Below are 24,377 nucleotides of genomic sequence, written 5' to 3' on the forward strand. Positions count from 1 at the left end.
ATATATACATACATACATACATACATACACACACACCCCATGTATTATGTTCACAATATTTTTACATAACATTTTTAGCTGGTTCTTAAAATGTATCCACCCACACCCTTATCCCGCATGGCTGATCGCAATTACAAACTTCAAAGGTCTCTTGAAGACTCTTGAAGTCTTTTACGAGGCCGCCTTTTTTATGAGCCAATTTTTTTGACCACAAAAATAACAGACGAGTGCCTGGTGGTCAAGCGGAGCCCAGACCACTGAAGCAGAGTCAGGTAGAGCAAGCTTTCAGAAGCCTAATGAGAAACTGCAGCACACCGCTCAGTGAGAGCCATCATAACAGTGCCATTTTTCCCATGCATATACAACAAATCTCATTGCAAATGAATAAGACTCTAATGCTCGCTTGTTCTTCCTAGCAACGGTAGCTATGGAAGAGCACGTTTGCAGATAGAACACGAACAGGTCAATTAGAGCTTCCCTGTGGCTCAGACCGGGTGGGAGTGGACAGCACTGGACATTGACCAAGGGCCCGGAGACACTCATTAATCTCAGGCCAGGGGTGGTCAGACTGGCCGTGGACCGGAAGCACTCCCCCTCGTGCTCTCATGTGTTGCACATGTGGATGCAGGTTACCATGGCAACCTCTGGACCCCTTCCTCCCCTCACTATTGTCTCACCATCGCTGCTTCCTTTGAAGAGAAGCCGTGTCTGAAGTGTTATGTCACACACACACACACTCACACACAGTCATAATGACAAAGCAGAAGACAGTGTCTACTTCTGTTGCCCCACACACACACACACACACAGCTCCTCCTCTGTGTGTGTGTGTCTTTCTCCTCTGGTCTGCGCTGAATTGATCTGCAGTAAATCCATCATCAGGCAGCACTGACCACTGCAATAAAACACTCTGAAACAAACACACACACACACACACACACACACAGCAGGTACAGTTTCATTAGGAGCTGTGTTTACCGTCTGCTTTCTGTTATTAAATTCAGCCCTGTTTCATCCAGTCTTGACTGAGGACCACCTGCTCCTATTATACCCTTAATATATAATAATAATGAAGGGAAGGGGAATGCAGACTTGCGGAGTCTAAAGGATCTTTTATGCTCAACATTAAATAAAGATGGGGCATTCTGTTCATATTCCACGTTTTCTGAAAGCTTATGGATAAAGACAGAACGGAGCAGTACCACTGGGTGAGGTACTGGCAGAGTAGCCAGTAGTCCATGCAAAATAACCCGACCTCTGTCATATAGACATGAAAAAGAAGAAACGTATAGCAGAATCTTTTTTACACCTTTTTTTTTAGCAGTTTTTGTAGTTTTTTGTAGTAAGCACATTATCGCCACCTCCGCCACAATTATGCTCTACTGGATTGCCATTGCAGGGGACAGAACTCTTAACCTCCTGACAGTGTCCAAGATTAAACAGTTGCACCACTCAGGAGCATCATCATCAGGCAGCACGGCGGTACCGCAGGTAAGCTACACAGCTCCAGGGGCCTAGGGTCATGGTTTAATTCTTATTCTGGGATAGAACTTACAACATTCTGATCACGTCAAAGCCTAGACAGTTGCACCACTCAGGAGCCCATCATCATGATCAGGCCTTTACTATACTGGGATAGAACTCACAACCTTCTGTTTATGCAAAACCTTACCATGACCCTAAGCAGGAAGAAATGGATAAAAATGCTACACATCCATTGCACAACTGACCTCTTGTGGACGCTCAGCCACTAATGACTGAGGCACCACCTGGGCTGGAACTCACAACCGTCCAACACAGTCAGAGGTGCACTGGACACAGATACAGGAGCAAATATTATAATAGTAAATAGGGCAGCAATGAGGCCCAGCTGCCACACAGCTCAAAAGGCCTAGGGTCGTGGGTTCGATTCAGATACCTTTAATGTACCCCCCGTCAGTAAAAACTTGGTAGGTGAGGTGAGGTGACCATTCAAAACTGCCCCTAGTTGTGAGTGTGAATGAGCTTGTACCTAGAGATTCCCGGAAGGGGTTTGGACCCACCGCCACTCTGACCCTAGAAAGATGATACATGCATTGCATGATGTCACATTTTGGGCACAGCCTACACAATCTGTAGCTGATACATACTTAATGGGAATCCCAGCCTGTTTAAATTCCTCATTAACCAACATATGGCCTAGACAACACTAGAGGGCGACAACAAGCAAGTCGTCGATGTATAGGTGAGAATGGAGATGACTAAAATAGTGAATTTAATGACAATTTTCCAGCCTTTCATGCAGGAATTTCCTTTCTGATTAAATTATTTGTTACCAACAGCCAGAACAGGCTTTATTTAGTTTTAGGCATGTTTAAACGCTGGCAGTGAAACTAAAGCTGTTCTATAATTAAGGAAGGAAGGCTTAACTTTTGGACCATCAGGCTAACCTCATTGCTGTAGCTGATGATGAAATAGCAGCGTCAGATCCCCAGGGTGTGGGACACCCTGTACTTCTAATGAAAAGATGTTCGGTTGGTGTAGTAAAGAACTGATTGGCTAAGTAAAGACACACGTCATTAGAAAGTCCCACAACTAAAGTTGACGACTAGCATCCGATCGACCTAGACGTTGGAATGGAGCGTCAGTTCTTCTCACTACAAGCGCTCTAATGACTCTGCAAATTGTGATGGAACTTTCTTAAAGGGCTCAAAGTATTTGCTCTCCCTGACCGGTCAGTGGTGTGACAACTCTGACTGACTCAACAGCCAAATAAAGAACAAATGCGGTCATCTTGGTTTCCGGGTCACACTAAATATAACAAGTACTCCCATAAGCCAATGAGCACTTGTGTTTAGAGATAGAGCTTTAGCTAAAATTCCATCTAAACGGACAGTGGTCTTTATCTCACATAACGATTAATGGTGAGAACGTTCTGAACAGACAACCTCGACAGTGACTAAGCAATCAGACAGAAAATTTCAATATCGCTTGCTTCTTTGCTTTGCCAAAAGCACCACAATATGAAATTCATGGGATCCATTGGCCACTTTATTAGAAACACCTACCTTGTGCTTTCACCCACTGGCCACTGTATTAGAAACCACAACCTTGTTCCTTCACCCACTGGCCACTTTATTAGAAACCCCTACTTTGCACTTGAGTGGACAGACATTGTAGCTGTTGCTAATTAAAGTGGCCAGTGGGTGGATGGACATTGCAAGTATTTCTAAAACAAATGAGCCAGTGAGTATACAGACATTGCAGGTGTCTAAAACGGCCACCGAATGGACAGTGTAGGTGTTTCTAATAAAGTGGCCAGTGAATGGAGGTAAGTTCACACTTGTGTTCTTTTCAAACAAGTTTCGTCAGATTATATGTTTAAAAGACTGTAATCTTTTAATCTAAATGTAATGACCTTTGCAGTGTCTCAAATAGATCTGATGACCTCATCATGCCCTGGGGGCGGGACAATAAAATATTAACCAATAACCTCACATAGTGCCTACCTCTTCCAACACCCCCACCTATTACTGTGATTTGAGAAAATGCTCAGCTAGCATGGGAATTCCTCTGAGACACATGGAAACTGCGTTACGGTGTGGTAGGAAAATTCGTAATTGATCACGACACCTACCTCCACATCTGACGGCGTGTATTACTGCTCCAGTTCCATGACATGCCTCCAATACGCCTGCAGAAACTAGGTGATTGTGAGAAGTGCCGTTGGTCATTGTTTCATGTGGTCTATTTGGTTGTTTCCAACACCACCAGGGGGCAGTGATAAGATTCACAGTATGTCCAACAGTGCCAGTGAATACAACAGCTGGGTGAATGACTTTTTACCGAGACGGATCATTGAGTCACGTTTCTCCAGCAATAACAGGCTTACAAATTCCAACAGCAGCAAGTGGGCCATTCTGTAGTGCAGCTTCACAGGAAGGCAAGAAAAATACTAGCTACGATTTCCAGGAATGGACCCTTCTGGGCTTCATAATCATTGGATTACTTTCGCACGCCGGAAGGCGATTGATTGAGCCAAGTCCGAATTCCGGAGTTAAGCTCTCCAGTTAAGAAGAATTCTCAGCTCAGTGCGGAGGAGGGGCAGGGTGTACAGGCCTGTTGTGTCTGGGCCAGTGAGACAAATGTGCACATATGAGATTGATAGATGCAAAACAATGTTGGAAAAATCCTCTATTATACATTTTACATTATTTATTTTAATATTTATTTTAAAACCAAGAATCAATCTATTGTCAGGTCCATTTATACAGTATTTAGACAGATTTTTCCAGCATTTTACTTCTGTACACCACCTCATTATATGTGATACGATGTGATGTTGAAGTGCAGATGTTGAGGTTTAAGTCAAGGAATTTCTTACTTGAGAATCAGTGAAGTGCCATCCTATCGGCTTTATTGCAGATTCGATGGAATCTGAGCAGGAAGCAGAGCTCTATACATCTGAGTAGAGCTCTGCTGAAAAAGCCTGTGAAAATGGCTTTAATTCCTAAACAGTTAATGTACTACTTTTTGCTTAGCCCCTCGGTTTAAAGCTGAAGGCCTGCCGTTCAATTGCATCTCGATTGCTTCATTTCAGATCCATCGAAGTGGTGTAGTGGGGCAACATGACAAATTGTGACACTGTCCAAATACTTATGGCCCTGACCATATCTATTGTTGATCAGTTAATATTTTCTCGCTGTTCCGAGAAGTCAGAGATAGCAGCCTAAGGCGCTACAACTATGCCCTGGGGGTCGCGAGTCTGAATCCCTAACCATGCCACTTTGCCATCAGCGGCCGGAATCTGAGAGGGCACAATTGGCCGTGCTCTCTCTGAGTGGGTAGAGGGCGCTCTTTTCGTTTTGAAGTTTTAAAATGACATTGGATGGCACTGACGGCTGTTAACTGGTACCAGCCCATTCCTCAGAGTGTTTCAGCTTCCCAGAAATGCCTTATTTGAAAAATTTATAAAAGGAAATTTGACAAACCTGTAATTAAATTATTTTACATTATAACATTTTTTTTTAATTCAAATGAAAAATTGTATAGTGCATACTGAGAAAAACATACGCATGATATAATGCTAAGGGCATCATTGAGGGCAAAGTCATTAGACCACAAGTTTCCTCAATGTGGGCATTTCTGAGCTATTTTCACCCTGAAGTACGTCACTGCTCTGAAAATGAAAGGAAGTTCAGTTGACATAGATAACCATGTGCAAATCTGAGACTTTTTGGCGAGACTCAAATTCTGCCTGACTCATCCAGAAACACAATCAGAAAATCTGAATATTTTAATTGCTATTTATGTCAATAATCTCAATTGTCCATGTAGAAAAATCATTTTTACAGTGGGAGATGGAACAGAACCTCAACCTCAGCAAGGTGAAAGCTGTCGGGGCCAGATAAGGTCAAATTATAGCAAAATACACATTTCACTCCAGTTCCATGGAGTAGGGCTACAATTCAGACCAAGTTAATTTCCATTTCCATTAAAGATGCTCTTCTACAGAGCGACTTACAAAAGCTTCACCTTAAGCTAGTTTGCATTGGTTAGGATACAGAAGATCCCTCTAAGCTTAGATACTACTAAATACAGAAGTCAGTATGGAGACCACAATACTCTACATACTCTATACTCTGCCTAAGTACTCCTGGAAGAGGAGGGTCTTGAGTCTGGGTTTGAAGACAGCGAGCAACTATGGACGCTCATCTTCCATGGATCTTAAAGGATGGTGGGTTGAGCCAAGTCGCACTTGAAGCTGGAAGGGTTCTTGGTAAAGAAGTTGTCCATGCAGATGAATTATTTATATCAGACTTTATCTGACAAACAACCATCTGAATGTTGGACGGCCAAAAAAATCCACAAACTCTTGTAGAGTTCCCGAAAGTCAGCACCAAGAATCCGCTTATTACAGTCCTGTACAGTCATAGGCTCAAGCAGCTTTCATTTTTCAACTCCACATGCAGTGGACCACCAACTGCTCTTCTACTTCCACAGAAGACTTCCACACCAGATCAAAGCAGTTTCCAGCAGACGTAGGCAGATTCAGTTGTCCTCTTGCAGCAGCTCAGCCTCAAGGCTCAAGACATCGATCAGAATCTGTCTCTGAACAACGCATCGTTGAATTCCTAAAAATCTAGGAGCCACCTCGGCAGAAATGGGCCACTCTTCCAGAAGAAGGACTGAGTCAATCTGGGTGGCTAAAACTGTTTAAGCAAGCTCTTGAGGTTGAAGCAACGGGACCTTAATGTGACTTGATTCAATTCATCATCCATCATCTCATCTGGTCCATTTGCTTGACCAGCATAATCAGAATAAGCATGAGTTTCCACAGAGTAGCTAGCCATCCTCCATCACCCAATGCCACCAGTAAGCAAACCTCCTCCAAGAGGGTTCAGATGTCCAGTGATGTGGATGTTGAACACTGACAGCCAGTTCAGTTGCATCAGCTAACAGATGCCAGCACTGGCTAGCACTGTCTGGAATGATGGTAGGAGGAGGGACATCCTAGCCACCCAGAGAGGACATGGCTACTAAACGGTGATTCCTGGAACTCCCAGCAACGGATGGCTGTGGGATTACCAGAGGTTGAACAAGCAACCTCCTGATTTGCTCTGGTTTTGATTTTGTCTGGCAAGACTTTAATACATTGAAGGCAAGATGAGCAAATCTCAGATAACCCAGAGCAAACCTCCCAACTGCTCCCAGTACCTGATCCATCATTTTCTCAAAGGTGGTACAAAAGCATACCCTGCTGGAAAATTCCACTCAAGACCAGCTTTTGCTGGTTGCTGGTCTTTGATGGTCAAGGTGGGTGAAAAGCTAATCATCCAGGTGAAAACATACACTAGCTAGTTTACCAGCATAGGTTATGTAGCATTGAAGTTGACCAAATGCTGGCCGACCAGCTTGGTGATGCTGGGCATACTGGTGAACCAGCATGGTTAAAGCTTGGCCATACTGGTTGTCTAGGTTGTTTAGGTCGGGCATATTTGTCACCCAGTTAAACCATCAAACTAAAACAAAAACAAAATCATATGTTGGTTAAAAGCTGAGCTGGTCAAACAGCTTGACCAATTTATCCCCTCCTGGAAACAGGGAAGACCGAGCTAATTTACTGGTACTGCTCGGACAGGATTTCCAGAATCCAAGCAGAACCTATTTACTGGAGTAATTAAAGAACCGGCTTCCCCCGTTATCTCTATGAGGTACTTACTCTGCAAACAGTCCAAAAGCTGCCTTCTCTCCTTAAACAGATACCCTCACAGAGGCAAACTCACTCCCTTGCTGGGAGGGTAAGTACTGCTCAGCTAGAAGTCCTGACTTTTCTCTTCAGTGGATCCAAAAAGCAGGTTATTGGTTCACTGGCACTGGTATTTTTTGCTGTTCCACATCCAAGCTAGGCAGGCAGTTCTCTTTAGCTTGTGTATTTGTTTAGGTGCCACTATGGGATTTGTTCAGCAGGGTGGAATACTTGCAGTCTTATCTACTGCTTGATCAGGTAAGGTTCATTCTGCCACATGGGTTTATTGTCAGCAGCTGCCAAAAGCAAATTATCTTATGCAGCACACATCTGCATGTCCTGACAGCTCTACCGGGATTAGAACTTCAGCAGTAGCTAACATGGGACATACAAGACGCTATATTTGCTTTTTAACTAATCCATTTAAGAACAATTGAGGCCAATATGGTCCTCAGGAACCCCTATGAGATAGGACACTTGATGTCTTAGGTGACTCAGAAGGTATATGTCCTAGTCATTAAGCCCTTCCCTAGTTATGTCTAGCTCAGAACCAAAAAAAAAAAGTGTCTAGAACAATGAACTACTCTCAGTTCTCAAAAATGTGAGAAAAGTTATTGAATGGTTACTTTGAAAAGAATACTACCGTATTTTAGAGTATAATTTCTTTGACTATATTTCAATGAAAGTAATGGCTATTTTTCTAACTTCAGCTATGTTCGTAAAATTGTGATTATAAGCCTTAAAAATGTAGCATTCTAATAAAAAAAAGACTCTAGAATGACAGCATATGAACTGAATGAGAAATTAGAGAAGTAGAGAAGAATAGTAAGTTTTTTAAAATAGTATTTTAAAATCAGACACTTAAAAAAAAGAAAAGGAAAAATTAACTAAACCACTTGGTTTGCTATTTGTTATATCTCACATTAATAATGATGACCCACTGGACAGAAATGCAATACTTTATCAATAACCTCAAGAAGGGAAAGAAAAAAGGTTGTTTCATCACTATGACATCAGGGAGTTTCCGCAGGATGGCTACTTAAACAACCACTCATCTTTACTCAGCCAGTATCTCGCCTGTCACTGAAACTTTAACAAGTCAGCCAAGCTGATATGCATCTCTTCCTCGGTGAGTATTTGATTTGAATTTGAAGTTTTCTGAACTTGTCCATTTTCTACCAAAGCTGGCACAAACTTTTACAGGGAAAACATCATTTTACTGGGTGTTCAGTTTTAATTCCTCCAACTATAAAAACTCTACTTTGAGAACTTTGAAAAAAAAAACTTACCATAGAAAAGACAGCAACGAGGACTTCTCCGCTAATGGAAGAAAGCACTTCACTCTATAACCCCAGCTGGAGATTCCAGATTCCAGACGAGTGTAGAGTGCCCCCTGCTGGAAGCCGTCTGGGCCTGGAGTGGGCAGGGCTCCTGCTCAACCAATAGTCATTGTGTCTCTGTCCTACATTTCTCAGGACTCCCCCTGACCTTGTGTGTCTTGAGCCTTGCGAGCTCTGCACCCGTATTGGAATCAAGGAGAGACATGCAGGATCCGAAATTTGAGGACGCTGTGGAAAACGGGCACAGCCTTATCAGCAAGATTCTCAGCAACCTTCCCGCGGTGCACAAGTCGTGGATCCACTCAGAGGTAAGAGAAACGTGGCGTGAGGTCCATAGTTATGATCCGTAGTTACGGCTTCGCAAAGCAGATATTCCTGTCAAGCTGGAGCGCGTCAGCCTTAAGGGAGGACTGACCGTCCCCTGCCCCTTCCATGAGACAGGGCTGGGATTTTGACTGGTTATCTGAGAAACTATGCTTTGGGGAAACCCTCCTCGAGTCCTGCCTAAACATGTTTTTTTTCCCCCCATTCGTTTACAGAGTCTGTCTCTGGACAGAAATGACTCAGGCAAACTCCAGTACCTGAAAGACATCCTCAACTTACCCACAGCGCCTGCTCTTAAGCCCCTCTCGGACGACTTCACACTGGTATGTGCACATTTTTCTTCGGTGAGGAAAGAATAACGCAGTCCCTGGATTAGCAGGTCGTTTGATCTGAATGCTTTAGGACATAATTACTTCAAAGTGTGTGTGACCTTTACTGCCCCATCCTGAACCTCGTGCCCGCCTCTCTCCCTGCAGGCTGCTTGCTTGGGTCAGATAGCTGAAGGTCTCAGGTTGCACCAAACCACTCTGACAGTGGTCAACAAGCTAGCGCTCGTCAAGTCAGAGAAGGTGGACGGACTTCTGTACGACATCCGAGATCTTCTAACGCAGGTTCAAAAGGTAAGACACCATTCAGGAGTTCCTTGCTTGGGATAAATTTAGAGACGTACAAGAATAGAACCAACCAAGCTACTGTTTCACAGTTCTGCACCTGCAACATTCAGACAGTCCTGCAGTAAATAGTAGCGTTTCTCTCCGAAACCAGCAGACATCCGCCTCAGGCACCTTCAAGAATTTAAGGGACAGTCGTTAAAGGCTTCCTAATCTTGTCCGTGAAACCCACTGCAGCAGAGGAACGGGGAACTGCCCTACATAAAATACTTTTATGGGACCATGAACATTCAGAAAGTATATTGTTCTGCGAATATACAAGTAAACCCTTTGTCCTCTGTAATGTTCCAGATGCAGAAGTTGACAGGAACAACGAGCGCCCCAGAAACCCAGGCAGTAGCAGAGAACCAGCTGCAGACGAACTTGGCTCCTCGACTACAAGATGAATATACGTCCCAGGTGGCAGCGCACCTGGTCCTGCTCCAACTGCGGGACTTCAGCCAGGACGTCAGCCGCAGCTTCCGGAGCATCATCTCCCTCTTATTTGCTGACCCGGACAGCCAGACCACAGTGGGATGGAACTAATGAACGCTTGTTAGAAGCTGCAGACGAAGGACGGTGAAGGATGTACAGGAGAGACCACGTTACTTACCGTTATTTGCCAAGCCGACCTGTGTCGGGCTGGTTTACTTAACACGTTCAGATACACAGCGAGAACCCTGCTGAAAGAAATACACTGTATCTTTGTTTTGATGTTTACTGGGAGAAATGCATGACACGTTGCGCAAAACTGTGAGCAAAGGAAAGGACAATGAGCTCATAGTCATTAGATGGCCACTGATGATCTCCGGGGGAAGGAACCTATGGCTTTATCATGTGACGATGAATGTTTGCACTGTTGCATTTTCTCGGCTCCAATCCACCTGATGCAGCTCAAGCCCTTCTTGATCTCCTACTTATTTATTGATGCACTGGTATTTATTTATTTTTAGAAACGTATGTGTACATGTATTTATTTATTGAATTAATTAAGAATGTTACCAGATTTCGTATTTATCAGATTATAAATGTAATTATTGATGTTATTTATTTCAACTTGACCATGACAGTGACTCATTTTTTTAGGAGTTCCTGCTGTGTCACTTCCTAAAATGTTCTATTTATGAGAACACTGATTGCACAACATTGACTACATTCAGGAGTTTTGTTTCTGGGGAAATTGACGCAATGGTTTTATTAAACACTTTGAAATGATCATGAAGTTTTTCTTAAGTTTGCTACATTCATTTGATAACGTCATATTGTAAGTATTGTTATTTTTGTTATTAAAAACTAAATAAATGGACAAATACCTATAATGCAATGTTACTTTGGTCATTGTGATTTTCTCTTGATGTTCACTTAGCTCTGGGTAACCATATAAGGCAGGGGTTCTTATGGGCAGCAATGTAGTAATTATGGGTAGTAATAAGAAGCCCAAAGTGGCAATATTTCATTCATTAGGATTAAAGATTACAACTATAAAAGCTTCTGAAGAGGAAGACGATATTTAGTACATTTCGCAAACTGACAGGAGTTGAGTAGTAACAGATCTTTTAGTACAAATAGGGAATAAATCTCAAGTCCACAACTGTTACAAGTTCTGTATTTTTTTTTTTTTTATCTAAATCTTTTGGCCGCCAACCTGAAGACCTGAGTCCTACTGATGCCAAAGCTTCTCTCTCTCAAAACTGTTCTAATTTTAAATAGGGGAAAAGAACAAGTTTCGTTTTCCAAAGATACTGCTGACGTATATTTGAAGAAAAGGTGGAAGCCGGATGGCATCCCCAGCATAGTACACATCCTTGTGACACTGACGTGCATAGGTCTTCTCCTTGATGTCCGTCAGCAAGAACATTTCGTCACAGGACTTGGCCGTGGATTTGGCAACTCCAGAGCTGGTATTTTTACGCCGTCCTTTTACCCTTTTTCATTAGGGTCATTTTCCACACAAGTCACCGAGTGCGGTCATGTGTTGTTCAGATGCCACTCACTTTCCTCCTGCTTTGGGGAAATCCCACAAAACCTTCTTAAGCTTTCCAAGATTTTGATAAATCGCATGACATTTTCATTGAAGGCCCTTCAGCCCAAGAAATGCTCATCTGTATAAATACTTGGTCTCAGAAGCAAAAATTTGGTCATTAATCAAATGCACAGTTTCACACTTTCCCCGAACATAATCCAACGGTCAAGATCCAGAGATCCGGGATACAGATGGAGATCTCGGTCCATACCCTATGTTCATTTCAGTTGTATTTGTGTTCTCTGAAATCTTATGGACACGGAGAGAAGGGAAGCGTCCCACTGGAAACCGTAGGGGCAGTGTAGCCAATAGTCCAAGCAAAACATGCCCACTGCCTTCACAACACAACACTCCTCCACCGTCGCCATGTTCGTTGCTGGTTATGGATCCCAGTCCTGTGTGTTCAATACCCTGGTCCACTGACCAGTCCCATAACCTTTTCTGCTCCAAGGGTGCCACAGCATGGCTTTCTCAGCTGGGATGTGTGAAGACTTCTCAAGCCAATTGGCTAGTGTCCCTCTACCATACTCATCAAGACAGGTTTCAGTTTGACTAACAGCAGTATTATCTACTCTTGGTCCGATCTGGTCACTTGTTCAGAACCGCTGCAATGTCACAAGATCTACTTCCCGGTTCTTTTTCCGCATGGCAGTCAGAAAAACCAAGGGTTTCCTCTGATGGAACACATTTTAAGGGCTTTATGGTAAATGGATGAGTCATGTCAGAGATGTAATATTAATGAGGCTCTCAAGACTGACTGATCAACGGGCTTTAAGAAATCTTCACACTGTAGAAAGTGTAAGATCCTTCAGGATCTTAAACTCAAAACTGTGAAGGTTTTTAGAAGAAAAAGGTTCATTGAAGGTTCCTCAAAGTACATTAAGAGGTTCCACCACAGTTATAAACTGAAGAAACCTCATCAATGATCTTTCACTTTGTAACAGTGTATGGCACTGGCATTGTCAGCGGTTCCCTTACATCAACCTCATCCTAACTTGACTTGCTTGTCTTGCTAGGAGACAAACCGATGAAGGATTTTAAGGCGACTGGGAAAACGATGGTCCAAGAAATCTCTGACATCAGCCTCTTCCTAGCTTTCATCTTCTGCTTTTAAAAGGTCATGAAAAAGCTTAAAAAACATGGTCTTAAGAGGTGTCCTTTCAAAATACCATTCCTATATATGAATAGAGGTGCTTTGGCTTTGTGCTATATGGACAGAAATATTGGGACATCTGCCCATTCCCTGTTTCTTCTGAAATTAAGGGTTTTAAAAGGAGCTGATCCTGGTTTTCTTGGAGTAACTGTCCCTACTGGCTTTCAGGACATTGACAGGACACTGGATAATCACCCATCATCCCCAACTCCCCAACTCTTTCAAGTTATTTGATGGTGCACCATCCATTATTCTAGAGGACACAGTTCTTCCAGTGCTCCACAGCTCAATCCTGAGGGGCTTTATACCCCTATAGCCCACGCCTGGCATTAGGCAGCATGGTGCCAATAGGTTCATGATGCTGATCTGCTCCAGAGAGTTCTATTCTATTGGCAGTGCATCTCTACAGGACATTTGCACATATACACATATATACACACACAAACACGTACATGCTACAGGTTACAGACAACACATGGTGAGTTTTTGGCAATGTTTCTAAGCTTCTACTTACCTTCAAAGGCAACTCATTCGTTGAGCAGTTTCACTACACATCATTTACCACCCTATTTACTTCTAGTAGGATTAGTCATTTTTTTGGCTTTTGCTAAACTTTACATCATATGAAAGTTTAATACAGTAACACAGTTTATTCAAACTACACTATTCATGAATAAGCTGAGTCAGCAACTACAAGTAAATGACTCATTAATTGGCTGAATTCCTTACAGGCATTCTTGCTCAACCACACTCGTCAACGTAGCACAAGATCTTAGACTAAATGGTTTCTAAGAACAGGTGGAATGAAGCAAGAACGCTTGCTTTACAGACATAATCAGTAAGTGTAAGTGTCAGTGCAAGCTAATCTCTCTGGTCTCATCTTTATACAATCTTCCATGGAAAGTCACATGTGGTGAACAAGCAACACAATTTCCACTGTCTTCAAAGCCTTTTATGACTAATGGATGAAAAATTGTACTTTAGCATAACAATATACAAAATTAGGATTCCTTTTTAAGACCCTTTAAAAATAAAAGAAAACTGTTACATCAGTGCTGAATGAGACAGTGTGAAAACTTCTCAGATAAAGTTATGTTTGAACCGATATTTGAACTGGTATTTTTGATTGACAAATGTTTTTTTTATGAAATTCATGTGATAAATTTGGTTAATATGAAGTTCTTTAGTTTTTGATTAACTAGTTTAAACTGATTTTTAAGATATATTAAGAAATTTGTTTTATTTTGACAATATTTGAACTAAAATGTATAATAAATGATTTAAACTGATATAATATTTTGAACAGAATTGCATGATTTTGACAGATACATTTGTTTAATTTGAAATTAGTTTGATTTATTTATGATTTAGTTTGAACCGATAAATGTATATTTGTGATTGATGAAATGCATGTTTAATCTGAAATTAGTTTTTGATTGACACATTTGAACCTTTGATTACTGTCACACAGCTAAATAGGTGACATAACTCATATCTTCAGAGGAGGTCGTGCTATAAACTCTTAAAATTGCTCTTTAAATGAGGCCATAAAAGAACAACAACAAAAAAAAAAACTTTTCTATACTTATTTACTATAGTTCTATACATTTTTTTATACTTATTTATTATACTTCTATACATATTTTTTTTATTAAATACCGATACAACCATCAATCGGGTTCTAGTACTGAATATATAAATTCAAGTCACAGAAAGTTAGTCAAATAGTCAAAAGAATAAATAAATAAAATGAAGGGAAAAAAACGAAAACTGAAGAACCCAAATATTAATAATTCCTCATGATTTATTGAATACAAAAAGCACAAAAAAAGAAATATATACAAAGATGAACCAGTTTTTAGTTTTGTTTCTTCTTCTGGTTGACAGTAAGCACTAGCTACTGCTGCCAAAAAACACATGAAACTCATCTCTCTTCACAAACGCGACCACATCCTTCAAATCAGAATGAGCTGTGAATCCACACCTTATGCACTGCCATGGGTGACTAAGCAGACCAGAAAAAATATGCTGATTAATTGAATCTACGCTTGCAAAACAAGTCAAAATTTAATATAAGGCAAGAGCAAGTAGGCTCAGCATCTTGTTCAACCACTCCTTGAAGCCTCCTGAAGCCATGACTGTTCTGACTGATATGCAGGCCGTCCCACCGAACGTTGGAAGCAGCTGAACAGGGGCTAAAAGGGTGTCTGAAGACAGATTGCGACTGTCTACGATAAGGGCTTGAAGGTTGCACCCAGTAAGGAATGAAGAAGACTGTGTGTGAGTGAGTGTGGGAGTGTTTGTAAGTATGTGTGTGTGTCCATACTACAGAGCAGCAATGGCTTTGGCTGCCACTCTCCTGCCCAGCGGAAGCGTCAGATCCGTGATCGACAGGACGACTTTAGGTTTAGCCAAGGCGCGCAGCTTCATGAGCTCGGACACCTACAGAAGATACAAAGAGAAAAGCTTAAAGATGATCCTCTGCTTGGTCATAAACATCTGACCTCTTTGCCAGGTCACACTTTGCAGACTCGTACGCTACTTTATCAGTAGCCTCACTCCCACTCAGTGTTGCTGAAGTTTTAAATGATACATTATAAACAAAAAAACATTCTTTATAACATTTTAAGCATGAAAAGTGTTAATAATAATAATATTAATAATAATAATATTATTCACAATTATCATTAGGAAAGAGTAGCCTGGTGTTCTAGTTAGACCCCTGGTTAACTGACCTCTACGATTATCAGAACTTAACCAGAAGAAACATAAATAATACTATTATTTGTTTTATATTTTCAGTTAAATCTCTTTATAATTCTATAGATAATAAATAATATTTGGTTTAATTATGTGTTTTTATCAAAATGGTTGTTACAATATGTTCAATTCAGCAGATAAATAGAAATTATGTCAATTAAATATTTCTTCAAAATTAACAAACCAGGTGGGGGTCCCAGTTCATATTTGCATAAAAACTATACACACACACACACACACTGCACAACTAATGTGTGTTTTCAACATTTCTAAGTTCAGCCATGTTCAGATCCTCCACTGCTGTGTTCTCTCTTCACTGGCTTCCAGTAGCTGCTGCCCAGGACATCAGATTCAGACCCCTGACTCTGGTCTACAAAGCAGAGTCTGGACCAGCCAGCCCCTCCGTACTTGATGGCGGTGGTCAAAAGTCCATCTGCAACAAGAGCCCTTCCAGCTTCAAGTACGGCTCGGCCATCCTTTAAGATCCCCTGGGTGTCCGAACAGCAGAGTCCAACGCTCGCTGTCCTCAAACCCAGACTGAAGACCCTCCTCTTCTGAGAGGACTTGGGTGAAGGTGAGTTTTGTGTCTACAGACTGACTTCTGTATTTTGTAGTAGCTAAGCTTAGAGGGATCTTTTGAATTCTAGCCGATACAAACTAGATACGGGTATTTTCTGAGTAATAGTGAAGCACTTCTGTACGCTTGCTAAATGCCTTAATGTAACTATAACTATAACTGTAACTAAATGTAACTAGTTATTTTACAGGTTTAATCCCTGAAAAAGCCTATGATGGACTGGAAAGCATTATTACAAACTTTTATTACCAAAAAATAACCGCACCAGTTTGTACAGAAGTCCCTGTAGGTTCTGTAAGTGTAATAAGCCTTTCTGCATTAAAGTGTTAAACATACAGGCAAACTGGTTCATTTTCTTGGGTACTTTTTGCTTTTTCTCCTGTAAGCATAATAAAAATGTCATAATTTCCATTTGGCAGAAGCAGTTAACCACATCCACAACTTACAGTAGGGGGAGGGGAGGGAGAGGCCAACAGTCAGCATTTTCTACTGTCATTTACTAAGGCCTTCTGGTAGTGCTGCGAGATGCAGAGAAGTAAAAGACACCTAGAAAGTCCCACTTCCACCTCTACCCAATGAGAAGAGGGTGGGTGCTGGAACACAGATGACTCAAGAGGGCATGTCTAAAAGGGGCGGGTGATGTGCACGGCAGCTCTCTCACCATAGTAAAAGGCATGAACTGCAGGATGCTGCCGCGGCTGCCCTGCTCAGAGCACTCCACGCACTCTTCGATGAAGCTCTGCACGAACTGAGTGTGGGGACCCGCCGACTTGGACCCCAGGATGGAGGAGATCAGCAGGAACAGATTTGCTATAGGCAGCGAGAGAGCGAGAGATAGAGAGAGAGAGTAGGAATGAGAAACATTCAAAAACAGACATCAGCACACAAAAAAAAACGAAGGTTGCAGGACACTGCTGATGCTGTTTGGACATGAATTAAGGCTAGTCTAGGACTAAACTGCAATGCCAATGGTGACTGACCAGTGAAAAACCTGGGATTAGTCTGGGAAGTCTGGGATTAGGAGGACAATATACACCAATCAGCCACAACATTAGCACCACCTGATACTGCAGTTCCCCCTCATACAGTCCCTGCACATCTGACCATTCCATGAACTCTACAAGACCTCAGGTGGTGTCCTGGGGTATCTGGCACCAAGACCAAGCAGATCCTTTAATCCTTTAAGTCTTTTAAGTTGTGAGGTGGGACTTCCATGGACTACATCAATAAGCCTATAAGGTGCCCAGCACCCTGTCTGTCGCTGGTATCCTTCCTGGCTGTCCTTTCTTGGTACCCACTGCCGCGTACCGGGAACACCCCACAAGACCTGCAAGATGTTCTGGCCAAGTCGTCTAGAACTCCACAGTGGCTCAGATCCTTGCCCTGTTCACTGGCTACCCCTTGACTGGTACTAATGTTATGGCTGATCGGTGTTCATCACAAATCTGTTTCTCTGAGAACTCTTCAAAGTGGATAAACACACATGTTGAGATACATACAAAAGCACACACTACATCTACAGAACTGACCTAGGACGCGGTTGAGGGGATCTCTCATGTTGACAGTGTGGAGCTGAGAGGCTGAGAGTGAGCTGCTCATCGTCCGGTCTCCTAGAAAAGAGCAGAATAAACTGTTGTGAGCAAACCAAAGCCTCCAGAGGAGCACCACGAACATTATGGCCCAATTTACCTCTACCAGCTCTCAGGAGGTGGCGTCTAGGGGAGCCAGAATCAAGCCGTCTCGTTTCCTAGCATCGCTAGGCGGCCAGAGCACTTGGACCTTGGACCACATTACCCTGGGAGAGGACCACTCGGAGCCCTTACGCTTTCAACAGCGGCATGTTTAACAGTTGGGAGTGGTTCTTTCCATCAAATGCTGCTCATTTCCCCCAAGCATTCTGTGCGGCAACTGTGCCCAACAGCTCCAGTACCAATTCAGCAGCCGACAGCACCTGATTCCAAAAGGGCCACTGGCTGATCTAGCCATTATTTCGCAGGCTTTAGAGGAGGTGGCATAAAAGCTTTTCTTCGGACAATGCTTCCATGCAGATCATGCACAGCAGAAGAGGTATGCCACCATGCCTTCCGACTGAGGGATTGGCATTTCTGGACAACATGCTGGCAAGTTGTATCTTCCAGATCTTGGCTACACCTCCACAACTCCATTTCTAGACTTGCCATTTCAGACAGTGGAGAAAGTCTTTCTGTTGCCCAGTGGCAGCAGGCCTGGAGTAATTGCACAGCTAACTGGATGATGAACTAGTGTTAAGTGCCAGTTAATAAGGCAATATGATGGGGAGGGGTCTAGAAGGGGGGTCTAATGTCTTCAGTCAATGTCTTGAGGTGCTTGCTAACAGAAGTAGAAGTAAAAAAATACAAAAGTAATGGGAGCAGGAAGCGGAAAAGAAGCCGAGGGCAGGGAGGTTTTGCACCATCAATAAGGACACTTTTATTGTTAAACAAGGACCAACCGGTGAGGATGCAGAAGATGCTCACCGCACAACAAAGTATTGAGCATTAACAATACGAGCAATACCCACAACAGCAGCCCCTCCACGTACTCAACATGGCATACTCTCAAAGTCCGCACCAAGCGAGGGGCTCCATGACTTCCGTGGAAGTAAGAGCATGGTGTGGTCACTGACGGCTGTCGAATTCAAGCTTGTTGGGCACAAAGGACGACTCTCGACCTGCATTCTTGTCTGTACTTGTGTTCCTGCGTTCCGGTGAAGTGTCATCAGTTGCAGCTCCAAGTACTGCTTCATTAAAAACTCCCATCTAGCCAAGTACAGTCGCCCGAACGCCCAGATGAGTTCTTGTTCCGCATCAGGACGTGACTTCTCTGCACTTGGCACAGTTAAGTATCCCAAAATTCATCACGCATCACACTACTGTTCCAACTGAGATGTCCCCATCCTCGGGAGTTTGTACTCGAGAGTTGACCTTGCAGAGTCGGTTCCACCAAGCACACAAGTCTGAGCTTGATATTTGGCCACGTTTTATCTGAACAGCTAGTGCATATGACTGTTAGACACAGCAATTATCTGGCTGCTACATAAATGCTACATAAAAGCTACATAGGGGCCCACTGCATGTCTGTGCCCAGGGGCCTATAGTTTGATGATCTGGGCCCACTAGTGAGCAGTTCAAAAATGGAACTGCTGCGACTTTCAACTAATTAGTGACAGAATTGCCAGGAACTTAAAGATCTTACTGAAGAACCTCTAAAAGTTCCCCAATGATACTTTCAACAGTGGCATGTTTTGGAAGGAACCTTTTTTCTCGTTTCTCGTTCTCATTTATAAGACGTATTTGGAGGGTGGCGGGCCGACGGCCGGATGACTGGCATCAATTCTTTCTTCCCTGTACTTCCTCTGTACCCTCCCCTCATTCCAGTTAAGGAACAGTGCTGGATATGTAAAGACATAGGGTTCCGAGAACCAGAAGTCATTGAGACAAGCTTCAACGAAAGTGCCTCCATGCTAAACCCTCGTCTCACTTGCATTATTTAGAACCGTGAACCAGCTGCCCAGTGCATGCAGTCCCTGAGGGAGAATGAACAGCAGTGAAATGCAGGGATTCAGTGGTACATGGTGATAAAACGATGAGTCAGTGATTCTGAGGCTTGTATTCTCTTGTAAACTATTTGTCCAAATGTTTGTGGACACCCCTTCTACTGAATTCATTCAGCTATGTTTGAGTTGCACCCATTGCTGACGCAGATGTGCACACACATGCACAGCTCGTCTCGTCCCTGTAGAGAAGTCTTGCCAACAGAATAGGAATTCCTGGAGCCGATAAGCATAAACCTATTAGTACTAGGCCTAATGCCAGCATGTGTGGAGCAGTGGAACTGCGGACTGTGTTCTCTGGAACGATGGTTGGTGCCCCGGCTAATACTTTTCGGATGAGTTGGGGATGATGAGGATGGGTGGTGGACTTCCAACATTCGGTCTGAATTTTGCTGTCTTTTTCTGAGTACATATGAAGGTGTATTACAGCAGGGCTCCAGTTCTGGAACCCATTATTACAAAGACAAATGACCACCAGAGAGGTCATGGTGTCAAAACCATAGCCACTGCTCTACAGGGATAAGAAATACGGTGATCCAATCAGACGAGTCTCGGTTTTCCTTACAAGTGGGCAAGTGCACGTGTGGCGTACTCCAAGAAAACAGAATAAGGTACGGCTCTGGGGGTTCTACCATACCGTGGGTGCACCCTCATTCACATCCACAAGATCTGAGGGCTCCCTGAATGGTCTAATGAGTATGAACATGATGCAAGACCTTCATGGTCACCAAATCTCAACTGATGAAGAGCTATGGGAGAATCTGGAGAAGCGTTTAAAGAGTGCGATCTCCATGCAACTCCTTCAGGTGCACTGAAGCTGTTCACCATTTTTCCCTCCATTAATTTCTCACCAGCCTGTGGTCATACACATCTGTAAATGCACATCTTCACAACCGGATTTATCCTTTATTATTTAATCATTTAAGATCTGTTCTGGTGCTAAATACGCATTTACGTCCATGCTTACTACGAGCAGTCTCTGGGAGGGAAGCTCATTGCATCACATTATTTAAACTGACCTGGACTAGATAACACCACCGGCTCGTCCTCATTGGAGCTCAGCAGACGCATCAGCTTCGACGGCTGGGTATCATCCAGTGGAAACAGATTGCTGTAGTCCTGATGAGCAATGAAAGACACTGTAAGGGCCAGGGTTAATCTTGTAAAATAATAATAATAATAATAATAATAATAATTAACAATGAAAGTTGCAATTTCATCAACGATTTTGAGAGGGATTTTTTTTAATTCGCGAAACTGACCATTTTCATTTCTTACGAATGACGAAAATGTGAAAAAACTAAATCAGCAAAAGACTGACCCATTCTGCCCTGTGGGTTCTGTAGTAAATACAGCCTCTGTAGCTCTGAGTTGTCTCAGGAGATTAGAAAGAAAATTATAGACAAGCATGTGAAAGGTAAAGGTTATAAGACCATCTCCAAGCAGCTTGATGTTCCTGTGACTACAGTTGCACATATTATTCAGAAATTTAAGATCCATGGGACTGTAGCCAACCTCTCTGGACATGGCCGCAGGAGGAAAACTGATGACAAATCAAAAAGACGGATAATACGAATGGTAACAAAAGAGCCTATAAAAACTTCTAAAGAGATTAAAGGTAAACTTCAAGCTCAAGGAACATCAGTGTCAGACCAAGGATTAGCATTGTTGAAAACAAATCATCAAAAAGCCAGACTGGAATTTGCCAAATTACATGTTGACCAGCCTCAAAGCTTTTGGGAGAATGTCCTATGGACAGATGAGACAAAAATTGAATGTTTTGCCAAAGTACATCAGCTCTATGTTCACAGATGAAAAAATGAAGCATATCAAGAAAAGAACACTGTCCCTACTGTGAAACATGGAGGAGTCTCTGTTATGTTCTGGGGCTGCTTTGCTGCATCTGGCACAGGGTGTCTTAAATCTGTGCAGGGTACAATCTCTGCCCAGTGTCAGAAAGCTTGGTCTCAGTCGCAGGTCATGGGTCTTGCAACAGGATAATGACCGAAAACACACAGCTAAAACACCCAAGAATGGCTAAGAGGAAATCACTGGACTATTCTGAAGTGGCCTTCTTTGGAAGGAGCTGAAACATGCCGTCTGGAAAAGGCATCCTTCAAACCTGAGACAACTGGAGCAGTTTGCTCATGAGGAGTGGGCCAAAATACCTGCTGAGAGGTGCAAAAGTCTCATTGACAGTTTCAGGAATCGTTTGATTCCAATGAAAGCGATTCATTGGTTAATTTTCATAGACTGCTACTATTAAAATAAATAAATATATACTTGAAATTTCAGGAGGTGAGATGATCCAGAAGCAGGAGAGTGAGGAGCCCTCTGTACTAACCTCAATATCTTCTCGTTGTCTTTTGCGCTGCCGGGCCAAGGCGTGGACTTTAAGATGAGATGAGTAGGAGCTGAGAGCACACCACACAGACAACCTAACACACACACACACACACACACACACACACACACACACACACGTATAAAAATGCATGGTATTTGCACTCTGCCTGGGAAATGTCAATCCATGACATTTTGCCCACTTATCTGCAGAGTTCATCAGGGGTTTCAACACAAATCACTCAAGCGCAGATAAAACGTCTTCTGTTGAAACATTCACCTGCATGAAGCAGGACATGTGTTTATTAGAGGAGTGCGGGTGCTTACATAACAGAGGAGTGCATCTCCTCTCCTTTCTGTAGCTTCAGCAGCCAAAACCTTTCACAACAAATCTGTGGTTAAACTTGTGCAGAATCTGCAGTTCAAGTAAAGTCATGAAAAATCTGCGGTTACAGCTGAACCAAACCTGCAGTCAAGCTGCTTTAGAACTGAGGGTAAAAGTCCCTTGGTACTAATATCGCTGTTTGCAGATGTTTTGCGCTCTGTGCCTCTTGTGTGTAGACAGTGTGCCGTCCTGCGATTGGCCGCTCCACTATGAAGCAGCCTGAGAATGCATGAGGCAGGAATACCACGTTCAGGGCTCAATGCAGACAGGCGGTGAAACACCTGTCCAAATCGACGTTTGAGGCTCTAGTCGAATGGCATCCAGGGTTCAAACTGCACCATGTTTGAGGTTCAACTCCCACAAATTGAGTCTTTAAGGTCACATAAGATTCGAGGTTAAAATCTGTGGTTAAAGATGCAACAATTTGAAGTTAGAATGATCCTCACACCTGAGGTCCAAGTGCTCTGCCTGGGATATTATTGGTTCCGCACCGGAGGTCCAAATGCACCAGAAGTTGAAGTGGTCTACCTGGAAAATAGTGGCGCCGCACCGGAGGTCAAAGTGATCTGCCTGGCAAATTGGGGCGCCGCACCGGAGGTCCAAGTGGTTTACCCGGGAAATGGTGGCACCGCACCGGAAGTCCAAGTGCTCTAGCCGATAAATGATGGCGCCGCACAGAAGGTCCAAGTGCTCTGTCCAGGAAATGGGGGCGCCGCACCAGAAGTTGAAGTGGTCTACCCGGAAAATAGTGGCGCCGCACCGGAGGTCCAAGTGGTCTTCCCGGGAAATGTGGGCGCCGCACCGGAGGTCCAAGTGAACGGCCTGGCCATATGGGGCGCCGCACCGGAGGTCCAAGTGGTTTACCCGATAAATGATGGCGCCGCACCGAAGGTCCAAGTGGTCTTCCCGGGAAATGGTGGTGCCGCACCGGAGGTCCAAGTGGTCTACCCAATGAATTATGGCACCGCACCGAAGGTCCAAGTGCTCTGCCCGGGAAATGGGGGCACTGCACCGGAGGTCCAAGTGCTCTGCCCAGGAAATGGGGGCACCGCACCGGAGGTCCAAGTGCTCTGCCCAGGAAATGGGGGCACCGCACCGGAGGTCCAAGTGCTCTGCCTGGGAAATGGGGGCACCGCACCGGAGGTCCAAGTGCTCTGCCTGGGAAATGGGGGCACCGCACCGGAAGTCCAAGTGATCTGCCTGGCAAATTGGGGCGTCGCACCGGAGGTCCAAGTGGTTTACCCGGGAAATGGTGGCACCGCACCGGAAGTCCAAGTGCTCTAGCCGATAAATGATGGCGCCGCACAGAAGGTCCAAGTGCTCTGTCCAGGAAATGGGGGCGCCGCACCAGAAGTTGAAGTGGTCTACCCGGAAAATAGTGGCGCCGCACTGGAGGTCCAAGTGGTCTACCCGGAAAATAGTGGCGCCGCACTGGAGGTCCAATGTGGTCTTCCCGGGAAATGTGGGCGCCGCACCGGAGGTCCAAGTGAACGGCCTGGCCATATGGGGCGCCGCACCGGAGGTCCAAGTGGTTTACCCGATAAATGATGGTGCCGCACCGGAGGTCCAAGTGGTCTACCCGATAAATGATGGTGCCACACCGGAGGTCCAAGTGGTCTACCCAATGAATTATGGCGCCGCACCGGAGGTCCAAGTGCTCTGCCCGGGAAATGGGGGCACCGCACCGGAGGTCCAAGTGCTCTGCCCGGGAAATGGGGGCACCGCACCGGAGGTCCAAGTGCTCTGCCCGGGAAATGGGGGCACCGCACCGGAGGTCCAAGTGCTCTGCCCGGGAAATGGGGGCACCGCACCGGAGGTCCAAGTGCTCTGCCCGGGAAATGGGGGCACCGCACCGGAAGTCGAAGTGGTCTACCTGGAAAATGGTGGCGCCGTACCAAAGGTCCAAGTGCTCTGCCCGGGAAATGGTGGCACCGCACCAGAGGTCCAAGTGAGGGCCCAGGCTGCAACAATCACATTTTTTGAGGTTTGAGGTTCCAACTTGAGGTTAAAGTCACACCAAATT

At 44.0% G+C, this 24,377-nt stretch overlaps 2 protein-coding genes across 2 annotated transcripts in view; one reads left to right on the forward strand and one right to left on the reverse strand.

Annotated features, from left to right (window-relative positions):
* Nucleotides 1-8,220: 8,220 nt before the first annotated feature.
* csf3a (colony stimulating factor 3 (granulocyte) a) lies at nucleotides 8,221-10,844 on the forward strand. Its single transcript, XM_072667819.1, has 5 exons — nucleotides 8,221-8,357; nucleotides 8,704-8,876; nucleotides 9,108-9,215; nucleotides 9,369-9,512; nucleotides 9,855-10,844. The coding sequence occupies exons 1-5, from the start codon at nucleotides 8,342-8,344 to the stop codon at nucleotides 10,086-10,088; spliced, it is 675 nt and encodes a 224-aa protein (XP_072523920.1). The 5' UTR covers nucleotides 8,221-8,341; the 3' UTR covers nucleotides 10,089-10,844.
* A 3,658-nt stretch (nucleotides 10,845-14,502) lies between these two features.
* med24 (mediator complex subunit 24) overlaps nucleotides 14,503-24,377 on the reverse strand; it is a 28,998-nt gene continuing 19,123 nt past the window's right edge. The window contains exons 22-26 of the mRNA XM_072667476.1: nucleotides 21,971-22,064; nucleotides 20,646-20,745; nucleotides 17,585-17,665; nucleotides 16,717-16,865; nucleotides 14,503-15,160 (exon numbers count right to left, since the gene is read on the reverse strand). Of these exons, the coding sequence (XP_072523577.1) occupies nucleotides 15,044-15,160; nucleotides 16,717-16,865; nucleotides 17,585-17,665; nucleotides 20,646-20,745; nucleotides 21,971-22,064 (541 nt within the window). The 3' untranslated portion in view covers nucleotides 14,503-15,043. The remainder of the gene's footprint in view (nucleotides 15,161-16,716; nucleotides 16,866-17,584; nucleotides 17,666-20,645; nucleotides 20,746-21,970; nucleotides 22,065-24,377) is intronic.

The sequence above is a fragment of the Salminus brasiliensis genome, chromosome 22, assembly GCF_030463535.1.
Source record: "Salminus brasiliensis chromosome 22, fSalBra1.hap2, whole genome shotgun sequence".
Taxonomy (NCBI): Eukaryota; Metazoa; Chordata; class Actinopteri; order Characiformes; family Bryconidae; genus Salminus; species Salminus brasiliensis.